Consider the following 13,480-nt stretch of genomic DNA (forward strand, 5'->3'; position numbering starts at 1 on the left):
CAACTCAATTCCCTTATTGATTAAAAATTTGTCTCAGCCTTGAATTTTATAATGATCCAGCCTCTGCAGTGAAGAATTCCACAGATTCACAATACTCTTGAGAAAAGAATTTCCTCCTCATCTGTTTTATGTGAGACCCCTTATTCTAGATATGCCCTCTGGTCCTAGGCTTTCCCATAAGAGGAAACAACCTTTCTGCATCTACCCTGTCAAGTCTCCTAAGAATCTTGAATGTTTGAATAAAGTTGCCTCCCATTCTTCTATTTTCCAACAGGTCAAACCCAGTCTACTCAAATCAATGCATAAGATAGTCCTTCCATTCTGGTATCAGCCTGGTGAACCTTCTCTAGATTGAAACAAAGGCCAATTTGCCTTGCCTATTAACCAGTGTAGTGAATGCTAGTTTTCTCTGATTCATAGATGAGGTCTCTGAAATCCATCTATTCTGTAGCTTTCTGAACTATTTCTCCATTTAAATAATATTTAGTTTTCTATTCCTGCCAAAGTACGTAACCTCACATTTCCCCACATTATATTCTACCTGCCAGATTTTGGCCCACTCACCCTAACCTGTCCGTATCCCTCTGCAGTCATCCTCATCACTTGCCTTCCCATCCATTTTTGTATCATCTGCAAACTTGGTTATGGTATGGTCATGTTCTTTATCCAAGTCATTTATATATTGTAAATAATTGTGGCCCCAGCCCTCACCCTGTGACATACCTATCGCAGGCTTCACATTGAAAATGCCCCCTTTATCCCAACTCTGTCTTCTATCAATCCTCTGTCCATGCTAATGCATGACCTCCAACATCATGGGCTCTTACCTCATGTAACTTAATGTGTGGTACCTTATCAAACACTTCTGAAAATTCACTGCATCTCATTTATCAATACTGCTTGTTACCTCCTCAAATTGAGTAAATTTGTCAGGCATGATATCCCCCTTCATGAAATCATGCTTACTGTTTGATAGTATGATGCATATATCCTTCGAAGAAGCAGGCATAGCTTGGGCCCATGCGGGTTCCCATGGCCATCCAGTTTGTGAATGCTTTCAGAGATGATGGTTTAGTGGTCACATGTGGGGTTGAGATTTGTTGGGGGGGCAGCGCGTAGGAGGAGATGTCACAGAGTTGGCACCTGGCCTCAGCTATGTAAAGGTCAAGTGCCAAAGCACAACTGCATCTATCTCCATCTCTGGTGACCGTCTCTCAAATTAGATGAGTTATAGGGGGATGCGTCTGAGTGTGGTACTCTGAGGGTTCGTGCGGATTTGTTGGGCTGAAGGGCCTGATTTGATTAAAGCCATTAAAGGAGCAGTTCAGTGGCACCAATGCCACCTGTTCCTGTATTAGGCACAGGTGGTGGTATTTCTCTATATCTGCTTTCCTTGTCCTTCAAACAAAATTGGTCATGGGTCTGTAAGACGCTATGTAAAGATCTTTGGTGAACTTCTGCACTGCATCTTACAGACAGTACATGCTGTTGTTACTGAGCAAAAGTGGTGGAAGGAATGAATATTTATGGACGTGGTGCCATCAGTCAGCCCCCTATGGGGCAGCACATTGGCTGTGGTTAGCACTGCTGTCACACAGCGCCAGGGACCCAGGTTCGATTCCAGCCTCGGTTGACTGTGTGGAGTTTGCACATTCTCCCTGTGTCTGCATTGGTTGCCTCCCACAGTCCAAAGATGTGCAGGCTAGGTGGACTGGCTTGCTAAATAGCCTGTAGTGCTCAAGGATGAGTAGCTTTAGTGGGTTATACGGTGATGTGTCTGGGTGGAATACTCTGAGGGTTGGTGTGGACTTGTTGGGCTGAAGGGCCTGTTTCAACACTGTAGGGATTCTATGAAACGTTATGAATGATGTAAAGCTTCTTTAGTGTTCTTGGAGTTGCACCTATTGAAGCAAGTTTTCCATTCCATCACACTCCTGACTTATCTTGTAGATGATGGACAGGATTTGGGGACTCAAGAGGTGACTTACTTGCCACAGTATTTCTAGCCTCTGACCAGTTCGTGTGGCCACTACACTTTTGTGGCAAGTCCAGTTGAGCTTCTAGTGAATTGTAACTCCAAGGATATTGATAATGGGGAATTCAACAACGACAGCACCATTGAATGTCATGAGACAGTTGTTAAATTGTCTGTTATTGGAGATTTACTTTATTCATTCATGGGATGGCCAGGATCTATAGCCTATTTCTGGTTGCTCTTAAGGGTGGTGGTGTGCTGCCACCTTGAACTGTTGCAGTCCACCTCCAGTTGGTTACTCCACAATGCCCTTAGGGAGGGAACTGCAGGATTTTGACCTAGTGACAGTGAAGGAACAGCGATATTTCCAAGTCAGGACGGTGAGGGCCTTGGAAGGGAACATATGTGGTGTTCCTTCACCTCTGGCGCTCGGCTTTTTGCCCATGTTTGAAGAAAGGCTATAATGGAGTTACAATCAATATTCTTCAACATTCATTTGTCAAGGATCTACCTCCTCCAGTTTAAAGACACTCAGTTACTCTGCCTCTGCCACATCCTGAGGAAGTGTTTTACAGATTCATCCTCCAAGAGGATCCCTTCTCCAAATGTTAGCCTGAACCCCTTTCATTGTGACTCTTGTTCCCAGGAACTGAAAGATAGATCAAAAAGATGCTACCCAAGCAACATCCCAACTATATAAATTACAATGCCAGCAGAGGGAGATATTATTGTTTAACGAAAGGCAAATAAAGGTATTACTTTTCTAATAGGCAATGTGTAATAATTATCATTTGAACCACTTTGTTAGCTGGCGTTGGGGCTTCTCTGCTTCCTAAAGAGATCAGAAAACAATGTTCCTGGCATTAGACTCAAAGAAACCCTACAGTGTGGAAACAAGCCCTTCGACCAAACAAGTCCACGCTGCCCGTTAGCCAAATTCAAAACTGGTAAAGGTGTAATGGAATCTAGCTAGGGAAAACGAAGCAGCTATGGAATTACCAAAATTTCCCTCATTTAGCTTGTAATTGTGACAACAGTTTATGACCGGATCCAATATGCTGCAGTCACTTCACCTTCCAACTATTACATAAGGTGATCTTACTGTACGTACCACTGGAATTTATAAACCTCAGTTTTTTAGAACTGAGGTTCTGGACACCTGGAGGCAATGGTGGGACAAGAGAAGTGGGAGTTGTACAAAAGGTCAGAGGAACAAAGAGTTTGTACCAGGAGGAGATGAGTAACATCATAAAAATGTCTTCCATTGGCAGAAATTGTCCACTGTCCTTTCAAAACTTCACTGGAGGAGAATCTATTCTCTTAAACACCTCAATCACTCGCTTCCCAGCGAAGTTTGTTTGTCTAGTCTAAAATGTTCCCAATAACGAAGCCTATTCTAATAAAAGTACAGGCATCACAAATAGCCCTTTGGACTTTCTCTACAGTCACAAAATCTCTTATGAAATTAAGTTACAGACACAATTTCCTAAATGTGACTAGCATAAGGCATTCCGCAGAGAAAGTATAATGCTTCTAAGTGCCCTAGTTAGAAATCCACAACTATTTGTTTCCTTTGGAAGTGAAAAACTGTTATTGTGAGACCAATATTCCCCCAGCACCTTCCATTCGAGATCTGCAAATAGGAAACTGCATGGTGGTAATTTATAATCATGTCATTACATGCTTCTGGAATTGGTGGGACTTAAACCTGGGCCTCTTAACTCAGAGGTAGGGACACAACCACTGCTCTGCAGCAGCCCCTCTGAATATTTTCTAATCAATGTATTCAGGTATGGAACAGGTAGGAGTTAAATCTAGGTCTTTTCGTTCTGAGGTACAGACAATATGCATCTCAACAACCCCACTGACAATTGTATGGTAAATAAGTGCTTTAACAGAAAATGGCCGTAATACATGCTCTTCAGTGAAGGTAATTTAACACATTCAGGCCATTCTTCCAATATCAACCTAAATTTGTTTATTTTATCTGTAATGCTATCTCAAATATACATGTGCCATCAACAATTTTAAGGATATGTTCTAAAGGCATGACACAAATTATTGATAATGTTGAGAAGAAAGGCTCTAACATGGATTCCCTCATATCTTTAGAAGTAACTTTCACCCTTCAGGAGTCCTTACTTCAGAATTATTCACTCTACATAAGTGCAATATAGCTGAAAATTTGACTGTCGATCCCACAGAAGAGAAAATTTGGTACAGGTGCTTAAGATGAGTTTTGACACAGCAACTGGAGAAATTATTCATGGAAAAGTTAAAAACCAGACAACAGCAAGGTAATTGGCAAAAAGAACCAGAGATGAAACTTGCTATAACGCAGCAATGAGTGGTTCAGATCTGGAATGCAGTGCCCCTGTGTGTGCTGGAGACAAATTCCAACACAACATTCACAAGCTAATTATCTGAAAAGGTTTCCAGAGCCACATGGGAATGGCAGGCAGATAGGACTAGCTGAGTTGCTCTCACAGAAAACCTCCACTCAGTTGCCTAAATGATATCTTTACTACCTTTATTCGTTCATGGGATGTGGACATTGTTGCCCATCCCTAATTGCACTTTAATAGCTTAGTAAGCTGCACCATTCAAGTCCAATTTAAATTAGAATTTGGCTAAATTTTATAATTGAAAATCTTTATTTGGACAAAGAAGTTAAACTCACTTAGCTTAGAATAAAGGTTTGCAAGCCAATGGGGAACAAGATTTCTTTTGTGAACAGCCTGGAGAGAAATGAACTTGACTCACTAGCTCAGCAAAAATAGAGTACAGCCTTCTATACAACTGGACAGTCTATTTATTGACATTTTATATTTGAATTCTGAAAAGTTTGTGTTTGTTTTATAGTAGCTTACATTTATATATCTTACCCAGGAGGTACAAAGGCACTTAAGGAAAAATTAAAATCTGGCCATCAGTTTATATACTGCAGAATCATATAAATGAATAAATGGATTAAAGCTATATTGCTATTGATAAATATTGGCCACACAGAACTCCGTCTCTCTTTGAATAATGCTGAGATCTTCTGGGATAGATTGAGCTTCAACTAGGTGTCAGTTCATGCATAGCATTTGCCACAGGAGTGCATTGGATTCTCAACCTAAATAATGCTTTACAGTCTATTGGCATTTGAATGTGTAATGTTAGGACTTCAGAAGTGCCTTCAATTGAACCAAGCTGAAGCTGTGCAAAACCTGGATAATGTAACAAAATTCAATTTTTTTCCCCTTCACTCTCATTCTTTGGTTGTGGAGTAGATACATGCTTAGATTACTTGCATGGACACATTACCAATTCAATGATTTTTCCATCAGACTTTGGCCCAGCAAAGAAGTTGATGCTTATGTAGCATCAGACAGGCAGGAAAGTAGAGTCAAAGTCCACAATCACATCAGCTACGATCTTACTGCACGGTGGAGCAAGTTCTGGGAGCCAAATGGCCTAATCCTGCTCCTAATATGTTCTTAAAGAAATGAGTTGGTCAGAAGTTACACAATAGCACCATACAATCATAATATAGAGTAGCTGCATCCTGAAACAGTAGGCTACAACACATTATGTAAAGAAAGGATGAGACAAGGCAAATATTTTAGTAAGTATTATTTGAGAGAAGCCAAGAACAAAATACAGACAATTACAATAAAAAGGCCCAAACAATACAAGGTGTTTATTTTCTGTGCTTTTTATAGTATATATTGGTTATTCACTTCAATAAGCCATGCAGTTATCAATATCTAAAAAATACTGCCTATTTACTCAATACAGATAGATCACAGCCAACAATTAGACATTAGACACTTAGTACGTCAAAAACCAGAAGATTTTAATTCAGATTTAGCAAGATGTTTTCCTCAAACATTAATATTTAATTAAAATCTAATGTTAAGTAATAAATCAAAGTTCAATAAAGGTGTTTGATGAAAATCCACTTGTACAACTCTGGGGGAGATGCTCATCTTATTTCTGCTTTTGGATACAGTTTTAAATATGGTGTTCCTGTGAATTAAGCAGAAAAAATGAACTGTAGAACACATACTGAAAACAAACATTGGAATGTGTCATTTATCATGAGTAGAACTCATGAGATGTTCAAAGTGGCTGTTAGGTTTTCAGAGGCTAGCCCATTGCAACTTCTAACATTTTCATTTTGATAGAACTAAATTTTAAAGCATTTAATTCATAAATATCCATGATTATGCCATTATCTTCATGAACAAAATGGTATTCATACAGATTAACACAATACACAGTCATCATGACATTAAAAGTGTAATCATTCTGAATTCTTTTAGAATTCATTCTAAAACCCACAAATCAAGCCTAACGTTTTAAACAGTCTTCCCTCTAGTTTAGAATGACTGCTATATTTAATTTTTTTCCTTGAAATCTATTGTTATTTATTTAAAAACATCCAATTTTATCGTTGATTGATCATATGCTCTTATTCCCTGTGATTTTCAAAATAATTCTGAATTACTTCAAAATAAACCCATATTGCTCTGTTCTTAGGGTCATTTAGAACTAACCTGAAAAATCAGATTATCACAGTATTGAAGGCTGACCTCAAAATGGCACGAGATACCGGTAGAGTGTAAACTATTTTATTATTGAAATGAACATATGTCAATACATAACAAAATGGACAATTTAAACTGTGTAAAATGTGATGTTTAATTTAAGCTTTTTTTAGGCAATGGTAGTTAGAGTAAACAGTTCATGTTTATGTTATCAAATGTTATCACAAGTAAATCAAACAAATTAAGCTTGTCACAAGTTTTGTAATTATTGTATTAATTACAATTAGAAGCATTGTCTTACAATGATGAAAGCAAAATCTGCAGTTTAAACTTCAAATAAGCAACTGCAGGAATGATCAAAATGAAAGCTTTAAATTTGTCTCACCAGGCAACTTTACTGCATTTAAATTATGAAAAATAATTTGAAATGAGGGTGATAACATTAGTTTAGCAAGGGTAATTGATCTAGAACACCATCATAGTAATGCAATAAAATCTCAAATATAGTAATACATTCTATACCATAAAACTGCATTTAATAAAGGTTCTTTTAATCCAAAACAAAAAAATATACATCAGGTTTCAAAACTAGTTTACACTAAAGCCTTGTACAGGTTCCTTAAATAACCACCAGATGTTTGATACAGAGGAAACAATTTTGTATTCTAAAAACTGTAATCACTATCCTAAAAAATAAACAAAATATTTCCAGAAATCTGAAAACTATTCAAACAAGGAGGGCAAGGTCATTCAATTATCAGGTCTCAGCCAGGGCAGCACCAGTAACTGGACTTAGCCACCATGTTTGAGGGAATTTAAGCTGGGATTCATACTTCTCATTGTTGTCTGAAGTATCAATGTTGGGACATGATCAGGCTCTACTGAAATGTATCATCCCCTAACTGGAAAACAACCTGCCAATACCTTATCTAGCTTCAAAAAGGACAAGTGTTCTTTAGGGCTGGGTACTGCAAGGACCCAAGTGCCCAAAGAAACTTCCCCTCATCAACTTTTACGAGAGGAGGAAGGAAATGAGAGTTGAAAAAAAAAGGGAGAACGGAGAGAAAAAGCGGCCAACACTCGAGGGAAAATGCAATACAACTTGTCCCTTTTTCATTCATTTTCCACAATAATGAGACAGATCAGTGTTAAATCAAAAAGACAGTTCACTTAAACACACCATTTTTGTGAATCAATGCAGGAGCAATGTTTTAATGAAAAACATAATGTCTTAATGCATTGAGGAGATAAAACATAAGCAGTTAAAATTGGAGGTGTTAAATTACTACTGTTTGGAATGGTAATTTCATTCAATTTGAAATTAACATGACATTACACACTTAATTCTTTCATATTCCCTTTCAATTTTTTGCTTGCCTGTACTGCTTAAAATAGTTTCACTGTCAGTGCATGCATTCTAACTGTGATACAACCGATAATTAATTAGGACAGAAGGGAGCACTTCATTTTAACCTCACCCATCCCATTGCTGCCCAAAATTGTGTTTTGTCAAAACAAATTTCTACGGGCAAAAGAAATGCAAAGGCTAAAATAACTGCAATTAATGCCGTTGCAACAACTGCAAGTCTAAATCTTAGCTCCAAAAGTACACAGACCTGATTGGTATGTAAGTTTTCAATTACAGAGCACATATTAAATTGTGTACTACAAAACATAGTTAAGGGCTATTAACACATGACCACACATGTGCTGTATGTCCTGGAAGATTACTATTAAAAAGCCATGAAAAACAACCTTGAAAGATTTAACACAAATTGTGACTTCCCACAACTCATTCCATCTTGCTGTTGTGGAACAGGAGCAATGCAGGAGATTGAGACAGTGAATGCATTAGGATGGGAGTGGCAACGTGACCCAGAATTATAAGCAGTGTTGTGTGCAGTGACAGGAATGCACTGGGTAGGAATTATGCCGAGACGCTGTTGGTGAAGGTGTGAGAGTGTTTATTATTGTGATTAAACAGGAAAGGATTGCTTCCACTGGTGAGTGAATGAAGAGGAAGATAATGAGCAAGAGGATCATGAGTTCTAGTACATAGGAGAGAGAGAGCAGAGAGAGAGAGAGAGAGAGAGAGAAAAGAGAGAGAGAGCAGCCCCTTTGCAAAGCTGCATAGGGCATTACTGAGACCATATCTATATAGAGTAATAATCACAATTTTGTTCATCTTTAGAAAGGGTATTATTGTCGAGCGGTTCAGAGAAGGGTGACTTGACTGATTCCTGGGTTTATATATTACAGAAAGGTTAAGCACGTTTGCATAATGGCAAGTGAAGTATCAAAGACGAAATGATCTGATAGGGACATAAAATCCAGAAGGTCTTGACAGTAAGGGTGCCGAGAGGACGTTTCCCTTGAAGGGATTAGATTAGATTCGATTCCATACAGTGTGGAAACAGGCCCTTCGGCCCAACAAGTCCACACTGCCCCTTGAAGCATCCTACCCAGAACAATCCCCCTATAACCCACAGACCCCTGAACACTAATTTAGCATGGCTAATCCACCTAGCCTGCACATCTTTGGAATGTCGGAGGAAACCCCCACGCAGACATGGGGAGAACGTGCAAACTTCAAACAGACAGTTGCCCGAGGTTGGAATCGAACCCAGATCCCTGGTGCTGAGAGGCTGCAGTGCTAACCACTGAGCCACCGTGCCACCCTAAGGGAGCCTAGAACTGGAGACAAAGTTTGCCCAATTAAGATGGAACAGAATTATTTCCTTCACAGGGTCTTTAGTCAGTGAAATTCTCTTCCCTGGAGAGCACTGGAAACTAAATCATTGAATACATTCAAGGCCAAGTTACAAATCTGATTGTCAACAGAGTCCAGGTTATGAAGCCATAGTCTCAAACATCACTTTTGAGAAGGCTTGAGGGCTGACTAACCTATTCTTGTGCCGTATCGCCATGTTAAGATGTGCTTCAAAAAAAAAGAGATGCATGCAAAATTTTACTTTATTGGTATCCAAACAGATTTTGCTAAAAGTTGCCGTATGCAAAGTGCCAGGAAATCCAATCAGACTAACAACATAAACAGTTTGACAAACTCAATTTAACAGAGTTAAAATCCAAGCATTAATCCAGGTCTCACAAATAAATTCCCTTAAATTTAAATTTTTCACTGGGTAATTGATACCATTAATCTCTGCATTACTAAATTATGTTTTCTATGTAATTAGATAATTCTGGTAGATCACTGTGTAATTGCTTTACAGAAACTGCTACTCATATGTTTATTTAGGTCTCCTGTCTTACCAATAATTTTCAAATATTTTTGGATGATAATCATGATATTTGTCACCAGTGTACATTGGCGCAGATAATTAGCAGAAGATTTAGAATCACTGTAAACTACAATAGACCCATTGATAAATTACACAAGCTGAATTTGACATTCCAAGAGATTCTAACTTTTCTGTAACAAATACTTAAACGTAGGTGCAGAAAATTTAAACTCCTCGGGTAGAAGATTGATAACAGACAAGAAATTGACCTATTATTGAGTTGTACAATTCTTTGTAGCAACAAATTTGGCATTATAATTTTCAGATTTGAAAAGTGTTTTATTTCAACATTCGCTCAAAAGATCTGTACTAATTTCAATACTGCTCAGACTTTAAAAAGAATACGGCCTGCACAGACATTTAATTGAAACTAGATCTGTGGCTACTAGTTACAGAAAATTGAACCAGAAATGGGTGGTTTACTGTCATCTCAACATATAGCCTACTGCAATCTATATTCAATTCTTGACCTAGCTACCAGCTTAAGTGCTATGGAAACAGACTGTTCCACCCCACTAGGATATACCCCTGATGCACTGATGGAAGCATCTATTAAACTGGCTGTCTGGGTGGCGTTGTGGGCTGGACCACTTCTCCTCCCAGCTGCAGAAGAAAATGTGAAGGGAAGTTAACGAAAACAGAAATCTTGTCTAAACATTGTTTAAATACAATTTCTTTTAGAAAATCCAAGTGTTAATCCAGCTCTCACCAAAATAATATACCTTTTCCTCTTTGTGTCTGTCCTTTCTCTCCTCTTCATCTTCTATTCCTCCATTTTCTTCCTCCTCCTTTTCATCGCTTCCCTGATATTTGTCATGTGTCCACTTTGGACTGCTGCTCGATTTTTTGAAAATAAATCGCCCACGTCCTCTTGGAAAAGTACCTCGCCCCCTTCCCCTTTTGGCCCAGTAATCCACCCCATCATCTCTGTCATCATGCTACCATGAAGAGAGAAAAGAACAGGAAATACTTCACCATTTTAATCAGGTTATTTCTTTTTTTCTTGTTCTGGAATTCCCCCACCAGATTGTTGTTTACTCATACAGGTAAGAACAGATACATGCAAACCTGTCAATAAAAGTACACTGACTACTGTAACAATCTGAACAACTCCTTTAAATATGCACTAGCTCCAAGCTAACTTCATTAAATACACATTAGTAAGCATCAGAAATATCGGGCAAAGTACTACATGTGAGCAATCTTAGCTCATGAGGAAGCTGAGCATAAAATCTGAACAAATATAAGTATTTAAACAGCCTTCTTGGAGCTGGCATAAACTAAAAAGTAAAAATTCAAGAAATATGAGCAATTAGGTCAATTATGAGTGGAAGCTACCTACTACTTCGTTTCTTGATTAGAATTTTTCATAATAACTGTAACCAGAGCCAAGAATATGGTCTCATCAGAAATACCTAGAGTGTTAACAATTGGCAGCATTTTATCCATCATTAAATCATGCCTTATTTGATGATCCATGCATAATAGCGCAACAGTGAAGCTGGGAAACCATTTTTTATGATGTTTTCATCACATGACTGAGAATTTTTAAGTATTTCTCAAATGTAGCTTCAATTAGTCTAAACTGATACTTACAAGTCCATTTCAGTAACGACAGTGATGTGCACTGTCTCCCCATGACAACAAGGGGAGCAGATTCACAATATTCATTCAGCATAACAGCTCACAAAATCCCCATTTACTCCTGGCAAACCACTGTAATCAAATCTGGGGTGGGGGCGGGGTGTTGTGTGTGTGTAAAGAAAGTAACAAATTCTTAGAACAGATTGCCAATACCCACCAGGAAGTATTTCTTGCTCTTTGGAGTATATTCAGGATCCCACTCTTCCTCCTTGGATCGCTTTTGAAAATTTGGGTTTGCAGTACTGGTGGAAACAGTACTCGAACCAGAGAAAGTTCCTCTGGCTCTCCCTCTGCCACCTCTTATTCGAAACTGCTAAATGGTCAAAGCACAGAATCTATTAGATGATTTTTGAGCTGCATTTCCTTTCAGAAAAGAATTTTAGAAAGTAGAGGATCAAAAGGGGTGGAGAAAAGATAAAAGCTAGCCAAGGAGGCTTGATGGCAATGAGAAAACAAAGATTGGTCACTACCTTGATTGAATTCTTGATTCATGAAACAAAAAACACCTTAATATATTCTGCTTTTAAAACTTTCTGTTCTTTTCTCTTCTTTGACCTTCATTATATTCTACTTGTTTTCTATTTCATTACCAGATCATTTCAATGAAAAGCCTCAGAACTCTTTTTATAAATAATCCTCGCTAATGCAGGATGAGTTAAAAAGTTTTATTTGAAATTGAACTGTATAAGATCATTTTGCAAGAATGAATCCTGCAACTAAGTTTATAAGAATGGACACCAAGAAGACTGCAAGGCAGTCATCTTAAAGTTTCTGAAACCATCATAAATGAGATGAATTTATGAACGGAATTATGGGGGATGAGTGCACTTTTATTTCTTTGCCTTTCCGATAGTAGGAGTCAATGTAGAACCACGTAGGTAGAGGATCTTTGTTTCGGAGAACATTGCCTCTGAAGGTTTAATGATTAATTAACATTTGTTTACCAGTATTTAGCTTGGTAACTACTTCTTACTGATTATAATGTGTTGTATAGCGCGTTTGTAATCTTATAACAGTTATATAAAGGCTCAGTATCATTGCAGTTTATACTAGGCTATTACTGAAAGTGCTTATAAAGATATTCCAACAGAATTCATTTATAGACTGGGTAGTATGTTTCCATTTTTGCTATATATTATTAAGCCAGGAAACTATTTCTTCTACATGTTTGTATGAATCATTTGGAGCAAAGTAACGACACATCTTAAACACTCACATTAATGAAATATCGTGGCTTTGCTCACACTCCTGGTCATTTTTTCCAGTAGTGATAAAGAATTTTTTCTCAAAAACAAAACGAACAAAAATACCACGATGTGAGACATAGTGACAGAGATCAGGACTTCCCAAAAACAAATTTACGAACTATGTGAAGATTAATAAACTGAAACGATGTTTACTTTCAAGTCTTGCAACATGTGTAAGGACGATATTCAACATGCAGACTTCACATTGGTTAATATGCACCTGTCATAGAACGATGAACACAACTCATTTTCATAAGTAATATCATATCAAGTTTCTATTTCATCAGTAAGAAACTAACCACAGAAATTTGAATGTATAATCAACTTCTACTTAAATATTAATTCTCCTACATGGCTAATGATTGCTGACAAGAAAAGCAGGCTGCCTAAGCTTTTCACAGTGCACTCATCCGGACAGATCACAGAATTACAAATTTCAAAGGAAACAACAACTTATACAGCATGAGAAATATAGGAAATGAGTCGTTTGCAAGTACACAGTGATTGGTCAAAACAGTCCCTGTAGAATGCGCCAGACAACATTGTTCTGCATCCTGCCCTGCCCCTAGAGGTTTTTGTTTAAATGAAATTTGTTATTCCTACAATTGTCCTGACTGAGTCGAATGCGAAAAACTTCAACATGTCTCTGTTTCTCACCAACTATTTCTAATTACATTATACTCCAAGATCAAGAGTACAGAACACAGGCAGTACTGCAATACGTTTACTAATTAGATTATCAACAATTAGACATGATAAAAGATCATTTTTAATTTA

At 37.8% G+C, this 13,480-nt stretch overlaps 1 protein-coding gene across 6 annotated transcripts in view; it reads right to left on the bottom strand.

The window, feature by feature from the left end:
- Positions 1-5,578: 5,578 nt before the first annotated feature.
- The window catches only part of LOC125452474 (bcl-2-associated transcription factor 1-like), a 72,438-nt gene continuing 64,536 nt past the window's right edge, over positions 5,579-13,480 (bottom strand). For 2 of the 6 annotated variants that reach the window (XM_048530932.1, XM_048530933.2), the window contains 3 exons: positions 11,614-11,769; positions 10,522-10,750; positions 5,579-5,989 (listed from right to left, as the gene is read on the bottom strand). In XM_048530932.1, coding sequence (XP_048386889.1) covers positions 5,946-5,989; positions 10,522-10,750; positions 11,614-11,769 — 429 coding nt within the window. In that variant the 3' untranslated portion in view covers positions 5,579-5,945. The remainder of the gene's footprint in view (positions 5,990-10,521; positions 10,751-11,613; positions 11,770-13,480) is intronic. The other 4 variants (XM_048530935.1, XM_048530936.1, XM_048530937.1 and 1 more) reach the window with 4 other exon arrangements.

The sequence above is a fragment of the Stegostoma tigrinum genome, chromosome 4 (assembly GCF_030684315.1).
Source record: "Stegostoma tigrinum isolate sSteTig4 chromosome 4, sSteTig4.hap1, whole genome shotgun sequence".
In the NCBI taxonomy this organism is placed as follows: domain Eukaryota; kingdom Metazoa; phylum Chordata; class Chondrichthyes; order Orectolobiformes; family Stegostomatidae; genus Stegostoma; species Stegostoma tigrinum.